This window comes from Rattus norvegicus, chromosome 3 (assembly GCF_036323735.1).
Source record: "Rattus norvegicus strain BN/NHsdMcwi chromosome 3, GRCr8, whole genome shotgun sequence".
NCBI lineage: Eukaryota > Metazoa > Chordata > Mammalia > Rodentia > Muridae > Rattus > Rattus norvegicus.
The window spans coordinates 80,153,706-80,181,450 of NC_086021.1; the positions used below are offsets into that span (position 1 = coordinate 80,153,706).

The 27,745-nt window shown below is 36.6% G+C and overlaps 1 protein-coding gene across 5 annotated transcripts in view; it reads left to right on the plus strand.

Annotated features, from left to right (window-relative positions):
- Mtx2 (metaxin 2) overlaps positions 1 to 27,745 on the plus strand; it is a 61,992-nt gene that overhangs the window by 16,150 nt on the left and 18,097 nt on the right. For 2 of the 5 annotated variants that reach the window (XM_006234371.5, NM_001008286.1), the window contains exons 2-3: positions 7,902 to 7,949; positions 8,952 to 8,998. In XM_006234371.5, the coding sequence (XP_006234433.1) occupies positions 7,902 to 7,949; positions 8,952 to 8,998 (95 nt within the window). Of the gene's footprint in view, positions 1 to 4,750; positions 4,929 to 7,897; positions 7,950 to 8,951; positions 8,999 to 11,312; positions 11,458 to 16,475; positions 16,587 to 27,745 lie in introns of those variants that run through there. The other 3 variants (XM_006234370.5, XM_039104413.2, XM_039104412.2) reach the window with 3 other exon arrangements.

The following is a 27,745-nucleotide window of genomic DNA, read 5'->3' on the forward strand; positions in this document are numbered from 1 at the left end:
CAGTGGGTTGACATCAGTTACTTTCTACCTTATTTATTTTGACAAGGTTTCTTACTAAATCTGGAGTTAACCAGTTTGGTTTACTGGGCAGCCAGCAAGCCCAGTGGACTTCCTGCCTACGTTCCCTGAACTGTGATTAGAAGCATGTGCTGAAGTACCAAGCTCTTTAAATGGTGTCGAGTGTCAAGCTTAGGTCTTCATGCTTGGATGGCAAACACTATCAACTGAGCCATTTCTCTAGCTGCTAAAACAGGTTGTTTTACTTTGAAATTCTTACAACAAATAGATTTGTTGTTGTGATTATTTAATCTCAGTGGGGGTTTCTAACCCACCTTTGATCATTTGGTTTCCAGATAAAAGATACAAAACTTTTATATTTATAGTAAGCCTTAATAAACACTAGAGCTGGGCAGATATCTATCTCTATGCTATTATGTATGCTTCCTGCCAGTGACCCTGAGGTAGAACTTGCCATACATATTCCGTCCTAACTTTTATTGGCCAGTCCTCATGGCCATGTCTTCATGATTCACCTGGTCCATGGCATCTTCTCTCCACCTTCTCTTTCCTTCCTTGTGGTTTCTGTCTCAGACTCCAAGCCCAGGAACTGAAACTTTGCCTATTTCTCTTCTGCCAAGGTACAGGCTTGTAGGCATCTTTATTCTCCAATCAGGGATAACTTGGGATGGGGGGCAAGGTTACATAGCATCTAATGTGCAGATTCTCTTGTCCCTGGGGGTAACCAGACCTTGGGGTCCAGTATTTAGCATTACAATACATAGCAAAAGACTAAACCTCAACAGAGATTAGCTTGAAATGGTGATTAGACAACAAATTGAAACTTGATAAATTCAAATTTAATATTTTGGCATGTATTATTAAAATTCTGTGATTTGTTTGAAGCAATTGAGAATCCAAGATAACAAGTAACTTCAGGACTATAGAAAAAAATTGTATCTAAGAATTTATTTCTTAGGAAACTAGAGATACAATATTGACCTAACAGTATGATAGTGTAGAAAATGAGGTATGACATAAAACAAATATAAACTATATGGACTGTACTGTAAAAGAGGAATTATATTAATTATAAGATCCTTCTTGATGGATGTGACATTGTCTCTGAAGATGTGTGATTGAATATTTGCCAGTAAAAAGGATATTACAGGGAAACAATTCAAGCAAATTCATAAAAGTAAGAGAATCTGAAGTGTTCAAGAAAACAACATATTCTAGTTGGACAGAAAGAAAGGTCTTGGTGTTAAGTGGTTAGGTACCCAGGGACCCTATTAGTATTCTCTGCTAATTCATTTATGTTTTTCCCTTAGCCTTTTTTTTTTGGTCAAAAGTTGATTTTTCTTTTCCAAGAAAGAAAAGGATTCTTTCTTGTTCAGGAGCACATGAATACCTGGGTCCCATGGTGAAACTTGAAATAAGTAACCAATTAGAACAACATTCTGTCATGTGGGATAGAGTGTATATCTTGTACTGTGCAAGATAATCCTTTGATGTTCAGAAGAAAATAGCTGTAAATTAGCCATGCATTTCTTATGCAACTATAAACCCTAAAAACTTGACATTTCTATTTGACATTTTACATTTAACTACATAGTTTTCATCAGTGTCTTGTTACTGTGATGAGTTCCTATGAAAAAACAAAGCAGAAGTTTATTTGTGGTTTCAGAGATTTCCAAGTCTGGTAAGCTGGCCTGAGGAAAAGGAAGGCAGCCGTCATGGAGAGCTCAGGGCAGAGGGAGGCCACTTGCTGGTGGGCAGGTAGTAGGGTAACCTGGCCTTCAAAGGCATATCCCTAGTGATGTACTACCTCTGATCAGGCTCTACCTCCTAAAGTCTATAGGTTTCCCACAGAAGTTTCAGCTGGCCACCAAACCTTTTAACATAGGAGATTACGTGGGGTTCGTGTTCAAATCATAACAATCAGATTTTAATGCTAAGGCCCAAACTCTAACACGTTGTCTCACTGTTAATGCTTTCTACATCCTATGACTTTAACCTAGGGTTCATCATTTAAAATCTCACACCCCATTAATGCAGTATTTCAGCATGCAGGCCCAAATAGAGTTAGCAGTCATGGTTGTTGATTCCTTTAATAGATATCAGACACACAAAATGTTTACACTAAGAGTGAAAGTAGGAAGAGTTAAATAAGTTGAAGTTGGAGATCTAAATTTGATTTTTAAAAATATGTTTCTTGGTATCTTCCTTATCTTCCTTGCAGTACTCAGCATAAAATGATACAGAGCAATAAAACCCAAAATTTATCTAGATAGCATTTTCTGTATGCTAGGTTCTAAGAATGACATGAATTTTAGACTCACAGTTTATTTTCTGCTTGGACACATAACTAAGCACTCAGATTATAAAAACCGGTGTCTGTGTAAGGGAGTGTTTGAGTAATTTAGGGAAATCAATAAAGACTTCTAGGGATAGCTCAACTGCACCATTTGTAGGATACAGTGCAAAATGAAAATTTGAAGCTCTTGCCCACAACTATAAAGATTCCAGGACTGGGGCAGCAGAGCACTTTCATAGGTTTGTAGGCTTAATTTTTTTTTTCAAAACTTACTTTAATCAGGGTTTTTAAATGCTTCAACCTTCCTTTTAGCCCACTGACTAGAGGTAGCAGAAAAAGGTTAGTAGGAAAAGGGAGTTGTGGATCTGTTTAGAAGTAGTCCTTTGGGGTGATTCCAATCTTCATTGTCAGGATATCAGCAGTTCAGTCCAATAGCAAATATCAAACACGAATCAATCCAGCAGAAACTCCACTGAATTGGCAGGCATCAGCAGAAGTAGCAAGAATCATTGGGAATATCATGAGAAGTCCTTTGGTGTATTTTTCTCAATGAACTATAAAGATCAGCGAAGACCAGTGAGGCACAGCAAGATGTGGCAGTGCACGAGTGTCCTCACTGTCTGTGGGGTTATAGTTATACTCTTTCTAGACATCACGTGCCCTCTTAAGCATCTGATCCAGCAAAACATATATCCTCTTACAAGACAGCTTCCAGAAAAACATCATGTGACACAACTGAGTTTCCTAAGAAACCAGAAATTTCTGCTTCATAGGTCCTTCCTGATTGCTGGCTCTATTAAGTTGCACAGGTTATATGTTTATAAACCAGATTCTACCTGAGCAAGTGACATTTGAGCTGAGATGTGATGACACAAGATGGGGGAAAGATCATTCTAAGTAGAGGAAACAAAAAGAGTTTTGGGGCAGGAGAAACTGGTGCATTTAAAAACTGGATGGAGGGTCATTGTGCATGGAACACAGAGTGGGAAGATATGTGTAATGGGTAGAGAGTGTGATTTTCCTAAGGGTGGGAAGGATCTGGGACATCATGTTGTGGGCTTGGATTTTTATTGTAAGAACCACATGTTGGCTTAACTTTTGAAAAAAATTATATATATATATTTATATATATACTGATATATACTGTTGCTGTCTTCAGACATACAAGGAGAGGAAATTAGATCCCATTACAGATGGCTGTGAGCCTTCGTGTGGTTGCTGGGAATTGAACTCAGGACCTCTGGAAGACCAGCCAGTGCTCTTAACTGCTGAGCCATCTCTCCAGTCCCTATGGCTTAGATTATTTTAAAAACCTACTTTTAATAAAGGTTTTAAAATGTTTTAACGTCCCTTTTACCCTACCACCCACCCACCAGAGGCAGTGGAAAGGGAAGGTTAATAGAGCAAAAAAGGATGTTTGTTTAGAATATTTCTATGGAGTAAATCTAGCCCATGTTGTCAGGATAGTAGTGTAGTTGACACGAATCAGCAGCAGCAACTCAGTGTATTCACAAGCACCGTCTATGAATCAGCAATGGCAGATTGATCTAGAAGAAACCTAAGGCTTTCCAATTGGTCCAAGTCCACAGAAGCATTAAGAGTCTGCCGGAACACCACCAACAATTACCAATACCACCAAGTGTCATCAGTGAAAAACAGTGTCAGCAAAGCCCAAGGATGGCCAACAAAGAATGACAGGGCGTACAGTACCATCCCACATTGTCCACTGTCTGTTGAGCTATATTTATATCCTTTCTAAGCAGTACGAGTTCTTTCAAGCATCACTCTATGCTTGAAACACCATATGCTCTTTTTTCAGGTTGCCTCCAGAAAAGCACCATGTGTCTGTCTTAGCAAAATATCTTTTCATATGTCTGCTTTAGCAAAAACATCCTCTCATAAGACAGGTTCCAGAAAAACATCACATGACATAACAGTCTCCAAGGGAATCAGATATTTCTACTTCAACCACATGTAACCTTTGTATTGTTTAGGTATAAGTAACTTGCACCTTAGCATTGAACAACCCTTTTGCCTAACTTTCATTTTTTTTTCTACTCCCCTCATTTTTGTCTTTTTGAGACAGAGTTTTACCAACTCTCTTTTAAGAAACTACTTTAGTTTTACCTTTTCTAATTGAGGCTGCTCTTTCTCTAAGGATATTTAAAATGACCTTTCATATTAGGGAGTGCTTTAGTAGTAGAAGTTGAGAGTACATAGAGGTAAGTGGTATGAAATATTATTATTGGAAGTAGTTTTGGGTGTTGTGGTTTGCTCTGGAGTTATCTGTATTTTGATGCTAATTCCGCTGCTCCTGGGACGGCTGCCTAGTCCTGTATTCAGGACTCAGGTGACTTCAACAGAATCTCCTCCCCATTTAATTTGTAAAATACAGGTGTGGGCCGATACAGGATAGAACAAGGCCTGTCATTGGACGAGAAGGAAGGATGGGCGGGAGAAAAGAGGAGAGAGGAGGAGACAGCAGTGTAGCCTCGAGACAGCAGTGTAGCCTCGGGACAACAGGAAGCCGTTATTGAGATTCCACGCTGTACCTTTACTGGTTGTTATGAATGTTCTTAAGGGATGGATGTAGCCGGCTGCTTTGTATGTCTAGGTGGGCAGTTATATCTTACCAACTGGATCAGAGGTTATTGGGTTGTGTGTTCTTCCATGTGCGGGTTTAAGTGTAAGGGAGTGTGGGCGACTGGTCTGGGCCACCACGGAGTTGGGATGTGTGTTTCTGGCATAGAAACTTGCCTTGGGACCTAGATAGGTAGAGAAATTGCTGCCAGGCTCAGAGAGGCCTTCGGCAGTGTGATATGGGCTAGAGCAGAGCGGGTGAGACGCTTTGCTGACTGAGATTGAGATATCTATCAGGTATCTTGGGGCACCGCGATACCGGACTTGGGGCCGGGTAAAAAGACTGTTTTATTTTTATAATTTTGCAACATTTGGGCTCTAAAACATTTCCAGTCAACTAAAGGACAGTTAAAAACTGAAAATATTGTATTGTCTTAATTTTAAAAATGCTACAGGTGTTATAAGTCTCTTGTCATTTAAAAATGTCTATCCCTTTATTTGACACATAACTCAGGGGCAAATGATGGAGTGGGACTTGCTTGATATTGGACAAGAGAAAAACAGAAAAACTTGTCTTTTTGGACCGAATCTTTTGTCAGGTGTTTACAATAAAAGGCTTTAATTACTGCAGCAAGAAATAGCCTTTATATTTTGTCATATGTGGGAGATAATTGTTCATGCTTCTTAGATTAACTTGTATCAGTAGTTCTCAATCTTCCTATTGCTGTGACCTTTTAATACAGATCCTCGTGGTGATCCCCCAACCATATAGTTATTTTGTTGCTACTTCATAAGCATAATTTTGCTATTATAAATCATAGTTGTAAATATTTGATATGTGGCCCCTATGGAAGAGGTTGGTCCTCCCAGGGATTGTGACCTGCACATTGAGAACCACTAACTTGTTTAAGAGCTTATTTCCTAGAATGGCATCTCCATGGATCATTTGTAGAGCTATCAACGTGCCCCCAACATGGAATGTTCACTCCTAGCATACTTGCAGAGTAGCACTAGTGATTATTTTCCCCACACCATACTTTAAATATAATTATTTAATCTAGGTCATGTAGACTGGGCTCATATTAATGTATGTATGCTCTGAGATGCTCAGGGGTGAGTTAGATGACTTGTTATTTTCTGTATACAGTTTCTTATCTGTTGATCCATAATGCTAGATTTCCCAGCTGTTAAAATGGCTATATTAAGTTCATCAATATAGGGGTTGGGGATTTAGCTCAGTGGTAGAGCGCTTGCCTAGGAAGCGCAAGGCCCTGGGTTTGGTCCCCAGCTCCGAAAAAAAGAACCCCCCCCCAAAAAAAAGTTCATCAATATATTTACCTTTTAAAAACTGGTATGTTTTATGTGTGAAGAAAATATCAAATGTTTTCATAGAATTTTTTCCTGGAAATTTATTTTCAATATCATGAGTTGAAGTACATTTTATGTATTCTACCAAGCAAAACATTAAGCCCGTCCACCCTAGTTTCCAGCAGTAGGGCTTTCATACCAGACCTTTTGGTATTTCTAGGCAGCTTTGCAGTTGGGTAATATTTTGCAAAGATTCTATTGCTTTCATGTAAGTATATACTCTATTGGATTATATCTGGAGAATCTTTCACAGTGAAGGTGATGAATTAACTCTGTGTGTGTGTGTGTGTGTGTGTGTGTGGTGTGGTGTGTGTGGTGTGTGGTGTGTGGTGTGTGGTGTGGTGTGTGTGTGTGGTCTGTGTGGTGGTTGGTTGGTTGAGTTCAAACCCAGTATTTCATATATGCAAGGTGAACACACTGTTTCTGAGCTACTGGAATTGAAGTTTCAATTAATGTTCACATTATAGCTCATATTATAAGCTAATAGAGTAGCAAGTATGGTATGCAAGGTGTACATTGTGGCTCACACAGAGGTATAGGACACAACTACTTCCTTAGTAATTAAGTCTTAATATAATTACCCTTTGGAAATTTTATAAATATTATTTCTGTGTTTCTTTATGAACAAGGTTAATAGATTTCTTTTACCAATTACCTCTTAAATGATCCATCTTAAAATACTTACATATGTAGATTTCTTTTAAAATCAACTATTATATTAAAATTGATATGTTGCTATGTCAGAGACTGGTTCAACATAACATAGAAAACTATCAATTATTAACTACCACAACCCACTTTCTTGTTAAGAACAACCATAATTGCTGTATTAGGGTTAATTATATTGGTGTTTTATTTCCTTTACAGAGATCCTGATAGTTCCATATTCCTCAGCATAGTTGAACAAACACTGTTTAAAATTGAATGTTTTTCCTTAGCCCTGAGAGATTGTTATTCTCTATGGATTTTCTATACGTGGAATCTTCATGTATTCTGGAGAGTAAGGGTCAGGGACAAGCATCATCTGAGGATTAAACTAAGCTTTACCAACTTTGTTTCACACTGTAATGCTGCTCACTGCTTATTATACCACTGGGCTGTTAGTTTTTGTAGTATGACAGTCCTGAAGTCAAGGCAGTAGATCCTTTCATATTCATTCGGATTGCTGTGTTTTTAAATACTACTTAAAAAAAAGAAAGGTGGTAAGGCTGTTGACAGATGTGTCTGCTTCTTTCATCCAGTGACATTTTCCTTTTTGATAAGTATAATAAATTGTTCTGGACATTATTTTACTATCTTTTTTGTACTGAATAAAATATTAGTATTTTTGTATGTATTAACAATATTTTGGGCATAACTATTTTTAAGGAAGCTATTTTATTTTTTAATTATCTTTTAATTTGTCAAGATAGTTTTTTTTTCCTGTGAAAAACATTTCCACAATAAGAAAGCATTGAAAACAGCCTAACCTTTGTCTGCAGGTTATCATACAATCTAAGATGGTATGATTCATTGTTGTAGTTAAGTGTCACCTTACAGTAGACTTTGAATGCCTGCCAATGTACATATTGAGGAGCTTGGCTGATTATTGATATGCTTTTGTGCCACGTGCCTACTAATCATTGCCTTGTTTCTGCAGCTACAGAACCATGGCCTGAAAATGCAACCTTATATCAGCAACTGAGAGGTAGGTTCTTGTTCACAATTAAAAATGGTTTGGTATCAGAATACACTTACAACCAGCAAACTCACTAATTAAACCTAGCCTGTTGACCAACCAAGTAAAGAAATGAAACTTTGCAGCCCCTAAATGTACTAATGTAATTTCCTGCAATGAGAATATAAAACACAAAGAAGGGATTCCCTTGTATAATTTGTCTATTAGGTTTTACCCAAACTTGTACCTGCCAGTTAAACCAACTATTCATAGCCTATAGGGTCCTTAGTTTATTATTGACTCATTATATTGGCTGCTGTAGGCAGTGTAAAATGATGTGGTTGCAGGAGTACTTGGCAGATTTACTGCACCAATAGCTGAGACAGCAGATTTTTGAAGTCCTGTGGTAAAGTGGGCTCTCAGTAAAAAGGCACTGTTAAAATGTATAGGCTAGGATGGTTCAGGCTCCCTTTAGCGGCTCTTCATATATCATCAGATCACATTATGGACCCCATTTGGGGCTCAGCAGCCTGCTACAGTTGTCAGAAGACTGCAAAGTAATGAAGACTAATAGGCAGCAGCTCCCGTCTTCTAAGCTTGGAATTTTTATTGCAGTGAACTTGTCATCTTTCTTTTGTGTGACAGACCTAGACACTGTGCAATATTAACTGTAAGCTGGTTTATATGGTTGTGAATGCTTTTACTTTTAACTAGAAAGATTTGAACAGATAACTATTTTACTTCATTTTAATGAAAAGAAAATTATTTTTAAAACTTAAAAAATAAGCATTTTTTAAAATAATTTTAATTGCTGATAAAATGAGATAAATGATCAAATAAATTTTAGAACAGTCCTATTTTATCATTATTTACACATGGTAATGTAACCAAAATTATTACATAAAAACATTGATATAAAACTTTATAATTTCATTAGTGTAGAATTTTTTTAAAAATAGCTTTAAAAGTATTATAAATATGTTTTGCTTATTTAGAAGTTAAACTTTTGGACCTTTCATTATGTTTTCACAGGGGAGCAAATTTTGCTTTCTGACAATGCAGCATCTCTTGCTGTGCAGGTAAATATGTAAACAATGTCATTTGATTCTTTGTGCTAAAGGATTTCTATGATTTGGAGTTGCAGTCCACTCTGAGTTTCTGATACTGTATGTTTAGAGTTTTTCTGTGCGACTTACCATTATCAGTATATCTTATTCTTCTGTGAGGTATGATTTTTATATAGTATTTTCAGATGTCACTATGCAAAATAAACTTCATTATTCATTCCTTTAAGCAAAGTTACTTTTAACCAGTAGACATGTTGTGTCTTAGCGGTTGTTTTTACTTTTGGTTAGATATGGTAGTATTTGGTTTGGAGCGATAATTTCACTTGGAGACTTAAAATTATTTTCTAGCTTATTTGTGAAGAGTTACTCACTGCGTATTTTCAGTCGTCAGTCTGCCCATTGCGCAATGCTGACCTTCATTCCATCTGCTAGTTGTCAGGCAGTTAGAGTCTTTCTAGCTACTCCTTATATGTTTATTGATTACATGTGCATTGATTATTCCCAGTTCCCTATTGTCTGCAGTGGCTTTTTACGTTGTATATTATAGTTGTGTAATCTGAAAAATATTTTTAGCAGTGTAAACTTTAAATTGTATTATGGAAGAATTGTTTATTTGGAAAAAGTAAATGTTTTTGTAGAGTTAGAGTTTATGTGAACATTGTGCATGTCCAGCTGCTTAGGCACTCGGTTTATGTAGTTTGAGTCACAGGGATTTACTGTACAGCTCAGAAAGGAATGAGCAGATCTGTAACAGAATTGGAGGCAGGACTGTGAGCTGCTGCTGGACAGAGAAAGGGAGGAGAGAGGCTTTACCAAGCTTTTGTCACTTTGGAGGCATAATGCTAATTATTAATTTTAATAGTTTTAGGTCATCTCATTTATAGTTTTATTTAATTTGATGACCTTTGGGTTTAATATAAACATCTAGTATAGCAGTAGATAGCATGGCTTTCAGCTTATCTGTGTTTTAAAGCAGGCGGGAAGAAATGTGCTTGGATAATTTATTAGTTGGCAGGTCTATTATGTTTCTTTTACATTCGTTTTATGTCTTTTACCAAGAGTATAAGTTGTAATTTTTGCTTTTATTTATTGTTAAGTGTTATTTAATTTTTATTTTCTTTTTATCCTAACTTTGATAAACAAATTTTCAGTTTTGTGTAATATATGTATATGCACATACACACACTTTATACAGCTTTTCTTAATCTTTTCTCTTTAGTAAGATAAATGGAATTTAAGTGTCATATATGTCATATATATATGACATAGTGTGTGTATATGTGTGTATGTGTGTGTGTGTGTAGCATACACTGAAATAATACACTCAGTACATATATATTGTATAAATAGTTTGTCTTGTCTGATAAACAACAGTGCAAATAAATTATTTGTTGTGTGTAAAATAATATTTTCAATCTTTGTATCTTTGAAAAGACAGCTTTAGGGCATAGTGAATATTTTAGATGATGTAGTGTTTCTTGACCACTTTTAACTGTTACTTGGGACATAGCACTTTAAGGATTTAACAAAGCAAATTAACATTTTTTTTTCCAGAAAAATTTTCCAGTGCATGTAGTGAAAGAAAGCTATTTTGTATGTGGTTTCAGCAGGTTTACTCCTTACTAAAGCCATCTAAGGATCCCTTGTGAAGAACCCTTAAAATGAAATAATATTATTGTAGGGAGTACTGCAGTAATTAATGTTGAACAAGCAGGAAAAGTATTTTGGGTAGAAATAGACATAACTCAGCTAGGGAGTGTTTGGCTTATTGAAGACATGACAGTGGTTAAGCGTGTTGGGTTGTCAGACTGTTGGAGGAGTGCCATTGGGTATCCCTACTGGGCAGACAGTGTTTATAGGGCAGCTTTCAACAGTGAGCTCTCCAGCTCCAAATGTAAATGGTGTCAAGTTTGAGCAGCCAAAGTATAGATGATTTAATCAGTTCCTATACAAAGCAAATGTCAGAATATCACTATTTTTAAAATAGGTATTTAAGTTTTTCCTGGAAGGGAAGAAAACAAACCAACGTGGTGTATATTATTGTTTTTATGGTTCCTATTAATTTGGTTTTCGCCATAGTTTCTCAATCACAGTTGCAACTGAAATAATACCAAAAAAGACCTTTTAAAAATAATTGAATTTTGCTCAACCATTTCAATTTTTTATCCTACATATGTCACTTAGATGATAAATTAACCAGCATATATTAAAATTCTTGGTTTTCCTCAATATTCTTTGGCTTGACAGCTGATAGTAGCCATGACTATAAATGTGACTTTCCCACATATCTGATATAAACTTTATGGATTAATTTTCTCCTATATAGAGAGGAGCAGCATCTGTTTAGAAGAATCAGCTAAAGTCTTCATGTTTGATGTACAAACTTGATCAAAACAATGTGAGAAGTATTTATAAAGTGTATATTTTCTAGAAGAAACCAGATATCAAACATTGGGCATTTTAATAGCCAGGTATGCCATCAGGAAATTCAAATTTTACTTATCATGGTCGGTAGTGTTTATTATATTCCAGAAGCTAAGTGCTTGGTTATTTTTAATGAAAGACACCTTTATGACTTCAGTTCAAAAGACAATAGTTTTCTGTTTGGTGATCAATTCTCCAGTGATTTGCTTTTCTTTGTATCATTTATCTACAAGTATAGGTTTGTGTGAGTGCTGCTTGGCTATGATGGAATCTTGACTGCTGACTGTAGTAAAAAGTTAGTCTGATATATTTTCATGAGCTCAGTGTTTGTGTTACATTGTGTGCACACACATTGTATATAGAGAGACATTTCTCATTTTAAAGTGCTACTTTGAGAGACTTAGGGTTATATTGATTAGTAAAACAAGCCTGATCTCTGTTACTATTGTCTCTTATCCCCCAAATTTAAATCTGTACAGCAGATAATACAGCACTGGCCACTAACTCAAAAATTTCTAGTAGCCTCATTAAAAATGTAGTTACATTTTAGTAATATGTTTTTTAAATTAATTAATTTATTTATTTTTACACTCCAGATTTTATTCCCCTCCTGGTCCTCCCCACCCCCAGGGTTCCACATACCTTACCTCTCTCCCTACCCTGCTGTCCCACCCCAAATTTTAGTAATATGTTTTACTTAGCCCAGTATATGAAAATATTATCACATAATCAATACCGAGTACCTTTTTCATATTAAATTCAAAGTCTAATATTTACAATTAGACTGGATCTCAGTTTCTGCTAGCTATAATTCATATGCTCAGGGACAATATATAACTCTTGCCTCTGGTATTGGACAGTACTTGTTTAGAAATACAATAGAATAAATACATGAACTCTTAAGTTTTTGGAAAAAGTACTTTTAAAAAACTTTAAGACATGCTGGGCATAGTATTGAATTCCTTTAGTCCCTTATTTAGGAGGCAGAGACCGCATATCTTTGAGGACAATCTGGTCTATATAGTGAGTTCAAATACTGCCAGGGTTACATAGAGAGAGCCTGTTTCAACAGCAGCAATAAAAAAACAAAGAAAACAAAACTCCACAAGACTATGTCTATACTGTTTCAGACTGTGTTCTCTTTTATAGCAAGTACCACAGAGTGAAAGGGGAGTGTATCTCTGTTCCAAGAACTCTTTGTTTTACAGGGCGTTGGTGGTGCACAGCTTTAATCTCAGCACCCCAGAGGCAGAGAGCCAGTTGGGTATCTGGGTTCTAGGTTGTCCAGGATAGTTAGGGCTGGTCCATAGTGAAACCTTGCCTCAAAGCCCCCAAAATTAACATATTTAAAACACTTAGAAAGACACTTTGGGTATTATAAATATGTGTTGGATATTGATTATTTCCTTCTATCTCGACTCTTGGCAGAAATACATTTAATCAATTATAGCAAGATGATTAGAAGCTTGTAGGCTTGATAATACCTGGAATAAAATATTGGTAAAATTTTAAGGGGGCCACTTTTATGTTCATATGAACATTATAGGTTTTATAACCACATTAAATACAGGATTTATTAATTCTTTTGGAATTTCATACATGGATTTTGATCATATTTACCCTCCTATTCTTCCCGAACTCTTTCCAGATCTACTCCCCATTTTTACCCTCTACCACCTTTGTGTCCTTTCTCTTCTTTCTATTATCCAACAAGTCCAGTTTCTGTTGCCCATATACTCATGGGTATGAGGCTATCCACTGAAACATGTGTAACCATGTTTTCACTATGCCTAAAACATGTTAATATTCAGTGGGTAAACCTAATGTTATCTAAGAATATTAAGACTTGTTTTAAAATTTAATATTAAATGTTTGTGTATAATTTGTTCTCCTGAGAGCTTTTTTTTTTTTTAAAGATTTATTTATTATATATGAATACACTGCAGCTGTCTTCAGACACACTGGAAGAGAGCATCGAATCTCATTACAGATGGTTGTGAGCCACCATGTGGGTGCTGGGATTTGAACTCAGGACCTCTGGAAGAGCAGTTGGTGCTCTTAACCACTGAGCCATCTCTGCAGCCCCCTCCTGAGAGCTTTTACGTAGAGTATTAGGATCTATTCTTACTACAGCCCAATGAAAGGACTACTGTAACTCTAGTTTTTAAGTTGTAGGGCCAAAGAGATGTCTCAGTGATTAAGAGCACTGGCTGCTCTTCCAGAGGATCCAGGTTCAGTTCTTAGCATCCATATGGTCCATAACTCCAGTTTAAGGTATGACATGGTATACATGGGAAGCACCAATACACATAAGAAAAATAAAAAGAAAATCAAATGTGGCACATACATACAGTTCCAGCATTTTGGAGACCGAGGCAAAGAAGGTCACAAATTCAAACCAGCCATTGGCTAGAGGAATTTCAGGCCAGCTTAGGCTATATAGTGAGGTCCAGTCTTAAAACAACCAACAATAAAGCCAGAAAACACAAAACAAAAGTTGTAGAAATCTTTAAAGTTCAGAGATGGTCTTTCTGAAAACACAGAAGCCAGCAATTATGGAGGAAAACAGAAAGCAATGGTATTGGTTAGTTCTGCATATGGGTGACACTGTGCTGAGCACCTCATTTTTATTAACTTCTTATATGCGGCTAGTACTGTGTGAGTTACATGTCAACAAACCCTCTCCCATGAAAGTCCTGTGGAAGTGGTTATTACAATTCCTACTTCTCCACAGAAGAGAACCACGGTGAGGCAGAGAGGTTCAGATGTTGGCCCAGTAGTGTGTGAACTTTTAATCATGCATTGTTTCTGACATTTCCTAGCATGATATACCTTACATTAAGGTATGAAAGCTAAAACATGTCTGAGTTATTGGAATTTGAAAATGAAGTAAAGGTGTTCTTATGTTACTAAGCTTGTAGATAGTGAATAAGAAATTTTCTTGAAAAATATTAAAGCTACAGAAATAGAAGATGTTGGTGGAGAATTAATACCCATTTTGACTTCAAGGAATTATACACTTGTTTTGTGAATATCTTTTATATATATTTATATATGTATAATATATGTATTATATATAAATAATATATAAATTATATATACACAATACATATATTAACCATATATAGTATATATATATAATAAAATACTACTTTCTAGTGGGGTTTAAAAATGTTATTTAACATATAAAGCCAATTTAAACAACCTTTTCTTTTTTGTGTGTCTGAATATAGAATCTATAAAACTCGATTTTTTTAGTGTCACAAATTGATGATTATTAGAATATTTCATGAAAAAGTAACCTTTTTTTACATTAAGAATCACATTTAAAGGGACTGGAGAGATGGCTGAGTTGTTAAGAGCACTAAGTGTTCTTCCAGAGGACTGCGGTTCAATTCCTAGCACTCACGTGGCAGTCACAATGTCTTTAACTCCAAGATCTGACACCCTCACATAGACACACATACAGTGCACATAAAATAAAAATAAATAAAATTACATAAAAGCAAAGAATGGCATTTAAGCTCAGACTAAAAATAATGTGTTTCATTTAATCTTTTTATTTTCTTAGGTTTTTTGGTGAGTAAATAACTCTAAAAATGAAAAAAGATAGTAAAAGCTATTTTCTTTCTGTTACATTGTCAATGCAACATTTTTATAGGCTTCATTAATGGTGTGAGTAGTAACAGATTAACCTGTAAGATGGGCTCATATATACTTAAGCTCATGGCCCTTGCTTTTGCTTTTCTAGCAAATGAAGCTTTGTAGGTGGAGGTATTTACTAGTGCTTCAATGGTAATATTCTAATGTAGTCTTTGGAGGTGAGCAGTGAGAAATACCTTCTTTCGTTTGGATTGCAAATCAGTTGTTAGATTGGAAAATGTGTGAAAATAGCTCCTTGTAAGTCATTTAGATGGCCACAGTGACAGCTTACCTGCCGAAGTTTAGGTGAAATAATCTTGAGTATTTTTGTTTCATACAAGTTGTTCTATGCAGGTGAAGTGTCAGCTTACACATACGAAGACTAGAAGGATGCTGTTAGTTGATTTGTTAATAGAGAATGAATGGAGTATTATTTTCTAGAATTATTTAGTAATTAAAGCTGCTTTATAGTTTCATAAAATATAAATTTAAAGATTCTAAAGTCTATCCTCAGTTTGATTACCTCTGTAAAATGAGGTTTTGTTTACTTTCAGAGTTAGGAGAAGGCAGCAATTACGAAAAGGAATGTAGTGACAGGCGTCCTTCTCAGTGTTCTAAGATGCGCAGGATCTCCACAAACTGCAGATGTTTCCTTGATTTTGTTGAATTTAAATGTAAATTCTTGAGATTTATTGTTTTACATTACATTAATTAGGTCATGATGGTAAGTTACACTTACAACACCTGGCATGAGTTATGAAGTATAAATATAAAGTATGAATAAGGAGAAAATATGATGTTTATAAAGCAAAACTGGACTTAGATTGTAAGCAGAACTTAACAGTAAATCAATCTTAATACTCACATTAGTTCTTTAGCACGTAGGTGGTAGGATGTGCATAAAACATCTGAATTAGTCTTGTAGCGTTTGCACTCATGAAGTATTGCATATTCAAAATATACTAGGAGGCTAAGTGGTCATTTTAAGTAATTTGTGAAGTAGTTTATACCAGTTAATATTTTCTAACGTAAATAGTTATTTATCTTATTAAAAATCTATGTTTTTATATAGGCCCCTGAGAGATTATAAGTTGAGTATAATCACTTTTTTGTTTGTTTCTTTAAAAGGTAAATATCAAGCTGTATATTAAATTTTGTTGGTTAAATAGAATAATGACATAGTGGTAAGAAGACTATTTTTTTAATAGAAAAATGCTAGCATTCTTCATTATTAGATGTGTAGTATCAGCATAATCGATCCAGCAATATTACATTTGAGCTGAAAACACACTTAAATTTGAGACCATACACCATCTGGTATGAGTGAAACATCTTTCATATAGTTCTAAGATGAAATTACCCTTGAATGAATAGCATCTTCATTTATCTTCAAACCTCTTCTGTGCTTTTAGTGAATCTGCTCTTTCACCATTCCACAAGAATTACATTATACTGTTATACCAGAGTACCTCTGCAGTGTGAAATAGATTGGTTTGGAAAATGAACTTGGCTTTGCTATAAATTACATTCACAGGTACAAAGGAATTTATTATTTTGTTTAAAATAGTCACAAACATAATTATAGTCTTAATTTATGTTAAACTACAAATAGAGCTATTACTGTAACTGTATTAGCAACTTAATATGTCTCTTTAAGAATGATACCTAACACTTCTCATTTGCAACCTTAGATACATTATTTCAATTACAGGATCTACAGCTGTTTGATATAAAATGAATTATTTTGTGGATATATTTGTTCGTAGTTTTTAATTTTAAGACATCTCTCTTCAGTAAGGTAGAAAATAATTTTTCAGTTGTCACCACAGAGTTTCCTTTGTGTTCTAGTGAAACAGGATAGGAATTACAATTCAGAATCATTTTCATTTTGTGCCCTGAAAGTGGCATTGCATGCTTGAGAATAAGCCTTATCAAATTTTCACGCAATGTGTTTCAGATGTAATTATGACCTGACTAGACTCTGTTGTAAGGTGGGAAGCCTGAGCCATGTAGACTATGTACCCTTCTAGATGTTAAGTAGCTTTCTTTTTCTTTTCTTTTCTTTTTTTTTTTTTTTTTTCCGGAGCTGGGGACCGAACCCAGGGCCTTGTGCTTGCTAGGCAAGTGCTCTACCACTGAGCTAAATCCCCAACCCCTGTTAAGTAGCTTTCTTAATGTGCTCTGTGTGACACGAGAAGCTGGATTAAGCTTTCAGCAGTCTTAATCTTCACTAATGAAAAGTCTTTAAAATTTTGAATTATTTTAACATTTACTGGCACTTGGCCTATGTACTGGTGATATGTAATAAATGACAGTATTATGTGTTAACTTTTTTCATTATTTTTTTAAATTTTTTATTAGATATATTTCTTTACTTACATTTCAAATGTTATTCCCCTTCCTGGTTTCCTGTCCATAAGGCCCCTTCCCTCCCCTGCCCCTCTCCCATACAGGTATTCCCCCCATACAGCCCCCTTATTGCCCCCCCCCCCATATTCCCCTGTACTGGGGGTCCAACCTTGGCAGGACCAAGGGCTTCCCCTTCCACTGGTGCCCCAACGAGGCTATTTTCTGCTACATATGCAGTTGGAGCCCTGGGTCAGTCTTTTGGTAGTGGTTTAGTCCCTGGAAGCTCTGGTTGGTTGACATTGTTCTTATGGGGTTGCAAGCTCCTTCAACTCTTTCAATCCTTCCTCTAATTACCCCCAAGGGAGTCCTGTTCTCAGTTCAGTGGTTTGCTGCTAGCATTGACCTCTGTATTGGACATGCTCTGGATGTGTCTCTCAGGAGAGCTCTATATCGGGTCCCTTTCTTCATGCATTTTTTAGCTTCATCAATCTTATCTAGTTTTGGTGGCTGTATATATATGGGCCACATGTGGCCCAGGTTCTGAACGGCTGTTCCTTCAGTTGCTGTTCTAAACTTTGCTTTGATATCCCTTCCTAGGGATATTTTCTCTTCCCCTTTTAACACTCTTTTTTTTTTTTTTTTTGGTTCTTTTTTTTTCCGGAGCTGGGGACCGAACCCAGGGCCTTGCGCTTCCTAGGTAAGCGCTCTACCACTGAGCTATATCCCCAGCCCCTTCTCTTCCCCTTTTAAGAAGGAGTGGGAGCATCCACATTTTGGTCATCCTTCTCTCCCCCCCCCCCTTTTTTTTTTTTTTTTTTTTTTCCCAGAGCTGAGGACCGAGCTCTACCACTGAGCTAAATCCTCAACCCCGGTCATCCTTCTTCTTGAGCTTCCTGTGGTCTGTGGATTGCATCTTGGGTAGTTCCAGCTTTTGGGCTAATATCCACTTATCAATGAATGCATACTAAGTATGTTTTTCTGTGACTGGGTTACCTCACTCAGGATGATATTTTCTAGTTCATTCCATTTGCCTATGAATTTCATAAAGTCATTGTTTGTGATAGCTAAGTAGTACTCCATTGTGTAAATGTACCATATTGTTTGAATCCATTCCTCTGTTGAAGGGCATCTGGTTTCTTTCCAGCTTCTGGCTATTATAAATAAGGCTGCGATGAACATAGTGGAGCACGTGTCTTTGTTGTATGTTAGCGCATCTCTTGGGTATATGCCCAAGAGAGGTATAGCTGGGTCCTCAGGTAGTGGAATGTTCAATTTTCTGAGGAACCTCCAGACTGATTTCCAGAGTAGTTGTACCAGTCTGCAATCCCACCAACAAAGGAGGAGTGTTCCTCTTTCTCCACATCCTCGCCAGCATCTGCTGTCACCTGAGTTTTTATCTTAGCCATTCTCACTGGTGTGAGGTGGAATCTCAGGGTTGTTGTGATTTGCATTACCCTGATGACTAAAGATGTTGAACATTTCTTTAGGTGCTTTTTGGCCGTTCGATAATCCTCAGCTGAGAATGTTTTGTTTAGCTCTGTACCCCATTTTTTTAATAGGGTTATTTGAATCTCTGGAGTCTAACTTCTTGAGTTCTTTGTATATTTTGGATATTAGCCCTCTATCAGATGTAGGATTGGTAAAGATCTTTTCCCAATCTGTTGGTTGTTCGTTTTGTCCTAATGACAGTGTCTTTTGCCTTACAGAAGCTTTGCAGTTTTATGAGGTCCCATTTGTCGATTCTTGATCTTAGAGCATAAGCCATTGGTGTTTTGTTCAGGAAAATTTCCCCAGTGCCCATGTGTTCAAGATTCTTCCCCACTTTTTCTTCTATTAGGTTGAGTGTATCTGGTTTGATGTGGAGGTCCTTGAACCACTTGCACTTAAGCTTTGTACATGGTGATAAGAATGGATTGATCTGCATTCTTCTACATGCTGACCTCCAGTTGAACCAGCACCATTTGTTGAAAATGCTATCTTTCTTCCATTGGATGGTTTTAGCTCCTTTGTCAAAAATCAAGTGACCATAAGTGTGTGGATTCATTTCTGGGTCTTCAATTCTATTCCAGTGATCTATCTGCTTGTCTCTGTACCAATACCATACAGTTTTTTATGACTATTGCTCTGTAATACTGCTTGAAGTCAGGGATGGTAATTCCCCCAGAAGTTCTTTTATTGTTGAGGTATAGGTTTCTCTGTCCTGGGTGTTTTGTTATTCCAAATGAATTTCCAAATTGCTTTTTCTATCTTTATAAAGAATTGAGTAGGAATTTTGATGGGGGTTGCATTGAATCTGTAGATTGCTTTTGGCAAAATGGCCATCTTTACTATATTAATCCTGCCAATCCATGACCATGGGAGATCTTTCCATCTTCTGAGATCTTCCTCAATTTCTTTCTTCAGACACTTGAAGTTCTTGTCATACAGATCTTTCACTTGCTTGGTTAAAGGGACTATTGTGAAGGGTGTCATTTCCCTAATTTCTTTCTCAGCCTTTATCCTTTGAGTAGAGGAAGGCATCTGATTTGTTTGGGTTAATTTTATACCCAGTCACTTTGCTGAAGTTGTTTATCAGGTTAAGTAGTTCTCTGGTGAAACTTTTGGAGTCACTCAAGTACACTATCATATCATCTGCATATAGTGATACTTTGATTTCTTCCCTTCGAATTTGTACCCCTTTGACCTCTTTTCTCTGATTGCTCTGGCTAGGACTTCAAGAACTATATTGAATAAGTAGGGAGAGAGTGGGCAGCTTTGTCTAGTCCCCGATTTTAGTGGGATTGCTTCAAGTTTCTCTCCATTTAGTTTGATGTTGGCTACTGGTTTCCTGTATATTGCTTTTACTATGTTTAGATATGAGCTTTGAATTCCTGATCTTTCCAGGACTTTTATCACGAAGGGGTGTTGAATTTTGTCAAATGCTTTCTCAGCATCTAATGAAATGATCATGTGGTTCTTATGTTTGAGTTTGTTTATATAGTGGATTGCGTTGATGGAATGTCGTATATTATTAAACCATCCCTGCATCCTCGGGATGAAGCCTACTTGATCATGGTAGATGACTGTTTTGATATGTTCTTGGATTCGGTTTGCAAGAATTTTATTGAGTATTTTTGCGTCAATATTCATAAGGGAAATTGGTCTGAAGTTCTCTTTCTTTGTTGGCTCTTTGTGTGGTTTTGGTATAAGAGTAACTGTGGCTTCATAGAAAGAATTTGGCAGTGCTCCATCTGTTTCTATTTTGTAGAATAGTTTGGACAGTATTGGTATGAGGGCTTCTATGAAGGTCTGATAGAATTCTGCACTAAACCCATCTGGTTCTGGGCTCTTTTTGGTTGGGAGACTTATAATAACTGCTTCTATTCCTTTAGGAGTTATAGGGTTGTTTAGATGGTTTATTTGTTCCTGATTTAACTTTGGTACCTGATATCTGTCTAGAAAATTGTCCATTTCCTCCAGGTTTTCCAGTTTTGCTGAATATAGGTTTTTGTAGTAGGATATGATGATGTTTTTAATTTCTTCAGATTCTGTTATTATGTCTCCCTTTTCATTTCTGATTTTGTTAATTTGGACACACTCTCTGTGTCCTCTGGTTAGTCTGGCTAAGGGTTTATCTATCTTGTTGATTTTCTCAAAAACCAGCTTCTGGTTTTGTTGATTCTTTGTATAGTCCTTTTTGTTTCTACTTGGTTGATTTCAGCCTTGAGTTTGATTATTTCGTCCCTTCTACTCCTCTTGGGTTTATTCATTTCTTTTTGTTCTAGAGCTTTTAGGTGTTCTGTCAAGCTGCTGACATATGCTCTCTCCTGTTTATTTTTGCAGGCACTCAGCGCTATGAGTTTTCCTCTTAGTACCACTTTCATTGTGTCCCATAAGTTTGGGAATGTTTTATTTTTCATTTTCATTAAATTCTAAGAAGTCTTTCATTTCTTTCTTTATTTCTTCTTTGACCAAGTTGTCCTTGAATAGAGCATTGTTCAACTTCCATTTATATGTGGGCTTTCTGTCATTATTGTTGTTATTGAAGACCAGTCTTAGTGCTTGGTGATCTGATAGATATACATGGGATTATTTCTATCTTCCTGTATCTGTTGAGGCCTGTTTTATGACTGATTATATGGTCAATTTTGGAGAAGGTTCCAAGAGGTGGTAAGAAGAAGGTATATCCTTTTGATTTAGGATGGAATGTTCTATAAATATCTGTTAAAACCATTTGGTTCATAACTTCTGTTAGTTTCTCTATGTCTCTGTTTATTTTCTGTTTCCATGATCTGTCCATTGATGAGAGTGGGGTGTTGAAATCTATTATTATTGTGTGAGGTGCAATGTGTGCTTTGAGCTTTAGTAAGGTTTCTTTTATGAATGTAGGTGCCCTTGCATTTGGTGCATATTTAGGATTGAGAGTTCATCTTGGTGGATTTTTCTTTTGATGAATATGAAGTGTCCTTCCTTATCTTTTTTAATGACTTTTAGTTGGAAGTCAATTTTATTTGATATTAGAATGGCAACTCCAGCTTGTTTCTTCGGGCCATTTGCTTGAAAAGTTGTTTTCCAGCCATTTACTCTGAGGTAGTGTCTGTCTTTGTCTCTGAGGTGTGTTTCCTGTATGCCACAAAATGCTGGGTCCTTTTAATGTATCCAGTCTGTTAGTCTATGTCTTTTTATTGGGGAATTGAGTCCATTGATGTTGAGAGATATTAAGGACTAGTGATTGTCGCTTCCTGTTATTTCCATTTTTAGAGGTGGAATTATGTTTGTTTGTCTCTCTTTTCGTTTCATTGCAAGGAAATTATATTCTTGCTTTCTGTATGGTGTAGTTTCTCTCCTTGTGTTGGAGTTTTCCATCTATTATCCTTTGTAGGGCTGGATTTGTAGAAAGATATTGTGTAAATTTGATTTTGTCCTGGAATATCTTGGTTTCTCCATCTATGTTCATTGAGAGTTTTGCTGGATACAGTAACTTGGGCTGGCATTTGTGTTCTCTTAGGGTCTGTATGACATCTGTCCAGGATCTTCTGGCTTTCATACTCTCTGGTGAAAAGTCTGGTGTAATTCTTATAAGTCTGCCTTTATATGTCACTTGACCTTTTTCCCTTAGTGCTTTTAATATTCTTTCTTTGTTTTGTGCATTTGGTGTTTTAACTATTATGTGATGGGAGGAATTTCTCTTCTGGTCCAATCTATTTGGAGTTCTGTAGGCTTCTTGTATGTTTATGGGCCTCTCTTTCTTTAGGTTAGGGAAGTTTTTCTTCTATGATTTTGTTGAATATATTTACTGGCCCTTTAAGTTGAGAGTCTTCACTTTCTGCTCCACCTATTATCCTTGGGTTTGATCTTCTCATTGTGTCCTGGATTTCCTGTATGTTTTGGGTTAGGAGCTTTTTGCGTTTTACATTATCTTTGACAGTTGTGTCGATGTTTTCTATTGTATCTTCTGTCCCTGAGATTCTCTCTTCTATCTCTTGTATTCTGTTGGTGATGCTTGTATCTACAGCTCCTTTGTCTCTTCCTTAGGTTTTCTATATCCAGGGTTGTCTCCCTTTGTGCGTTCTTTATTGTTTTTATTTTTCAATTTGTTCACCTCTTTGGTTGTGTTTTCCTATAATTCTTTTCAGGGATTTTTGTGTTTCCTCTCTAAGGGCTTCTACTTGTTTACTTGTGTTTTCCTGCATTTCTCTAAGGGAGTTCTGTATGTCTTTCTTTCTTTTTTTTTTTTTTTAATTTATTTTATTTATATGAGTACACCTTAGCTATCTTCAGGCACACCAGAAGAGGGCATCAGATCTCATTACGGATGGTTGTAAGCTGCCATGTAGTTGCTGGGATTTGAACTCAGGACCTCTGGAAGAGCAGTCAGTGCTCTTAACCACTGAGCCATCTCTCCAGCCCCTCTGTATGTCTTTCTTAAAGTCCTCCATCATTATCAAAAAATGTGATTTTAAATCTAAATCTTGCTTCTCTGGTGTGTTTGGATATCCAGTATTTTCTTTGGTGGGGGAACTGGGCTCTGATGATGCCAAGTAGTCTTGGTTTCTGATGCTTAGGTTCCTGTGCTTGCCTCTAGCCATTGGGTTGTCTCTGGTGTTTGCTTGTCTTGCTGTTTCTGGGAGTGACTTGACTCCCTTTAGGCCTCTGTGTCAGCACTCCTGTAGAACTGTTTTCCTGTTTTCTTTCAGCCTTTTCTGGGAACAGGTGCTCTGACTTTAGGTGTGTTGGCGCTCCTGGAGAATGAATTTCAGCTCTAGGTGCAGGCAGGAATCAAAGGGTCCTGCCTCTGATTGCTCCTAGGTCCTTGCACCCAGCGGGCATAGTTGACACTATGCGATTCCCTCTTGGGTCTGGACTGTGGGCAGAGGGTAGTCTCCTCTGACTTCTCAGGAGTATCCACACTAATGAGGGTCCAGCTCTCTCCCCCACGGGATTTGGGTGCAGCGAGCTGTTTGACCGGATCAGTTTGGTCCTGAGCGCAGACCAGAATGGAGGCCGTCTGTTCCTATATCCCTGTGTCCAGAGGCACTGTGCAGTTTCCCCTTGGACCGGGGATGTGGGCAGAGGTGTGCAGAGGTGACAGTCTGTCCTGGGGTCTCAGGATGTCTGCACTCCTGGGTGTTCAGCTCTCTTCCCCACAGGATTTGGGTACCTATGTGTTATCTTTTAAGACAAATATTAATTAATACATCAAATAAAGAAGAGGAAAGGAGCTAGCTAGTGCTGCTTACTGGTAAAAGCCAATTTTTTTTTTTTTTTGCAATTAACGAAAATTAAGTGAGTATATTACATGTCCCTACCATCTATTTAGGTTATAAAAATTAGATTTTTTGTTGCTATTATTTATTTTTTTTAGTTGCAGTTATAGTAGAACTTTATCACACACTTCTTAGAGCTTAGGGAAATCTTGGTTTTTCTCTTCACTCCCCTTCTTCAGGGAGTGCCAGATGTGCTGCTAGTGTTGTCAGGTTCTTGCTGTACAAGAGTTGTTCTTTTTCTGCATTCGACTGTTTTATACTTCTTTCACCTAATTTACTCTTAAAGGTTAATTTTATTTATATGTAATTCTAATAGGCAAAGCCTATATATTTTTTATTCTGATTTTGGTTGCTTTTATAAAGAATCTATTTTTTTCCAAGCTGTCAGATATTGATGTACCTAAAGTTGAGTCAAATATTCCTGGAATAGTATTCATGGGAGTGTGCACTAAGGAAGATTCTATTTTCTGATGTAATCTATCTTATGTACTCTCAAGTGGCATTTTCATGCTTTGGTAGCAAATTTGACTTATGTAAAGCATTTTTTTGTTTATTGAGTTATAATTTCTGATTACTAAATAGGTAAACTGAATTCTTCTTAGTTTTCTAAACTAATGTCTGCTTACTGATATATGTAAGTATTGATTTCTTAAAATACTACATAATAGGAGATGAGTTTACTTTAAAGTCCTGAGTTTTGGATTCATAGAACTAGAAGATGCCAATCATTTCATGCCAAGGATGGGTAGGAAAGACAGTCATGGTCTGCAGGTACTGACAGAACTTAATATTCTAAAGGGACAGGTCTTTTAATTGCATGATTTTGACAAATTATAAGTAAAGCTTTATGTCAGAACTGTGTGTTTATTTACTTTCTTTTGTTTTTCTTTTACTTTCTTTTTGTTACAAAAGATTATATTGTTATGTGTATTGAAAATAAATCATTCCCTTTTTTGGCTCTGGTGTGTTACTGATGCTGTAAGAACAGGCCATACACCAAATCACTTCTGCTGAGGCACTCTTGATGCCTCGTGGTTTGATATAGGGTACAGGAGAAGGCAAAAGTTGATGAATTCCCACTTTGTGGCCATGTGGGTGTCAGATGAAGATGACAATGAAGATGAAGGTGAGCCCTGGGCGCCACCTGCATTTGTGTCAGTACATGGTAAGGAGCTGTTTGCAGGAGTCCTTTCATATTCGAGTGAGGCTCCGCTCTTCCCACGCCATCTGAACCAACAAGATGGCCTTTGCTGGGGCTCACAGGCTTCAGACAGGTATGAGTGGTGCCTTTGGGAATCCTAGGCACAGTGGTCAGGTCATCATGTCCATCCATATCAAGTAACATGTATGCAGAGTAAGGAACATGTGATTGAATCTACATAGAGCCAAGTTCAAGTCCTCTGACCACCAGAAGATCCACATCTCAAAGAAGTGGGGCATCACTGGATTTAATGCAGATGAATTTGAAGACATGGTCTTTGAGAAGCAGCTCATTTCTGATAGCATCACCAAGGAGCGGTCCTAGACAAGCTGTAGGCCCTGCATTTCTGAGGGTCTCTGAAGAGCTCTCCTGTACTCTACCAAATCATGTTCAGTAATAAATCTCACATTCAATCAAAAAAATTCAGTACTTACATTCTTCTTTCTTCTTTTTTTTTTTTTTCTTTTTCTTTCTTTCTTGTTTTTTTTTCCGGAGCTGGGGACTGAACCCAGGGCATTGCGCTCTCTAGGCAAGCGCTCTACCGCTGAGCTAAACCCCCAACCCCCAATTTTTTTTTTTAAATTTTTCATTATTACTAAACCTAACAAGTATATGTTTTTTTCTTCTTTTTTCTTTTCTTTTCTTTTTTTTTTTTTTCTGGACCTGGGGACTGAACCCAGGGACATTCTTCTTTCAACAAAGTAATAATGCATGTTTTTCATTTATCCTTTTAATACCTAACTAAAGATATTTGTTTTAGCCCAGAAATTTGTTTTTTTTGTTTGTTTTATATAAAAATATGATTTCCTAAGTAGATACCTAAAGTAATAAAATATATGAGGTCACCTTTTTTTGAAGTTATCAAAATTAAAGTTTTCCTTCTCAGATGGTATTTATTTGGACTAGTTCTGTTACAAGATTGAAAATAGAACTGAGGAGCTAGAAAGATGTCTTGGCAGTTAAGAGCCCATACTATTCTTTAAGTTCTTAATGTTTGATGGACCACAAATACCTGTGACTCAAGTTCTAGTGGGATATGTAGCCTCTGACCTGCATGGGCACCCACACATGTGTGCGCACTCCCAGCCCCCACACTTAAAAATACTAAAAAAAAAAGAATGTGAAAAGTGGAAAGTACTATTTTGGAACTCCAATTTCCTTCTATTCTACAAAGAAATACTAGTTAAATCAGAGCTTCCTTTTGCTTTCAAGTTTTTACATTATTGAAGATAATCATGGTCTATATAAGACATTGCAGGCTTGCCAGGATTATCAATAAGAACCTGTCTCCCCCCCCCCCCAAAAAAAAAAAAGTGAAAAAGTCACTGAAAAGGTGAAGATACCTGACGTCACCCTCTGATTTCTATGCACATGAACATGTAAACACAAGAAAATGAAAATCTACTCACATTGACTGTGAATTATGAAGAGAAGTCATTTGTTAACAAGAATCTAGGAGGGACTAAGGTCTTCAATAACACAAGAATTTGAAAGAATTTCATCCTGAATAATTGTCAGTTGTTAATTACCAATCATTGTTACCAGAAAAGGTAATATGGTATATTGTACTTGTAGAGTATAATTATATCAGGGTCTTATTGGTAATCCTTGCAAGCCTGGAATGTCTTATGTAGATCAGGCTAGGCTTAAACTTAGAGATCTCTCTGCATCTTGTGTGCTGGAGTAAAATCATGGGCCACCATGGCCAGCTCCGTACTATTTTTGAGACAAGGTATCTCACTGAAATTCAGTGAGCGGCTGGACTAGCCATCTAGTAAGCTCTGATTTTCCTCTTCCCCCTACCCTGAGATGGGGGCCACTCTGTGCTTGGTTTTGGATGTTCTGTGATTTATCTCTTTAAAATTTTTATTTAAGTTTAGGTTTAGTGTGTGTGTGTGTGTGTGTGTGTGTGTGTGTGTGTGTGTGTGTGTGTGTCAGAGAGAGAGAGACAGAGACACTATGTCATTGTCATTGTGTATAGAAGAGTCAGAGGGCAACTTTTGGGATTTGGTTCTTCTGTTGGGGGTCAAATTCAGATTGTCAGGCTTGACTGCATGCACCTTTACTCACTGGACTATCTCACTGGCTCCCAATTTTAAGTCTTAAATGAAACCACATATCAAGATTTTGAGTATTGCTGGAAAGAACATTGAGGTAGCAGAAATAACACTGTGAATTTTCCAATAAGATGAGAAAGATGGTGATTCTGCAAAATTAAACCATCAATATCTTAACAAAATTTTGACATTAGTTATCCATTAAAGAAAGTTAAAGCAATATATAATATTGCTTATGTACACAAATAGAAAATGTGAATGAAATTTCCCTTAATATATAATTGTTACAAATTTTATATATTTACTAATGACTTAGTCCTTTTTTTAAGTAGAATATTTT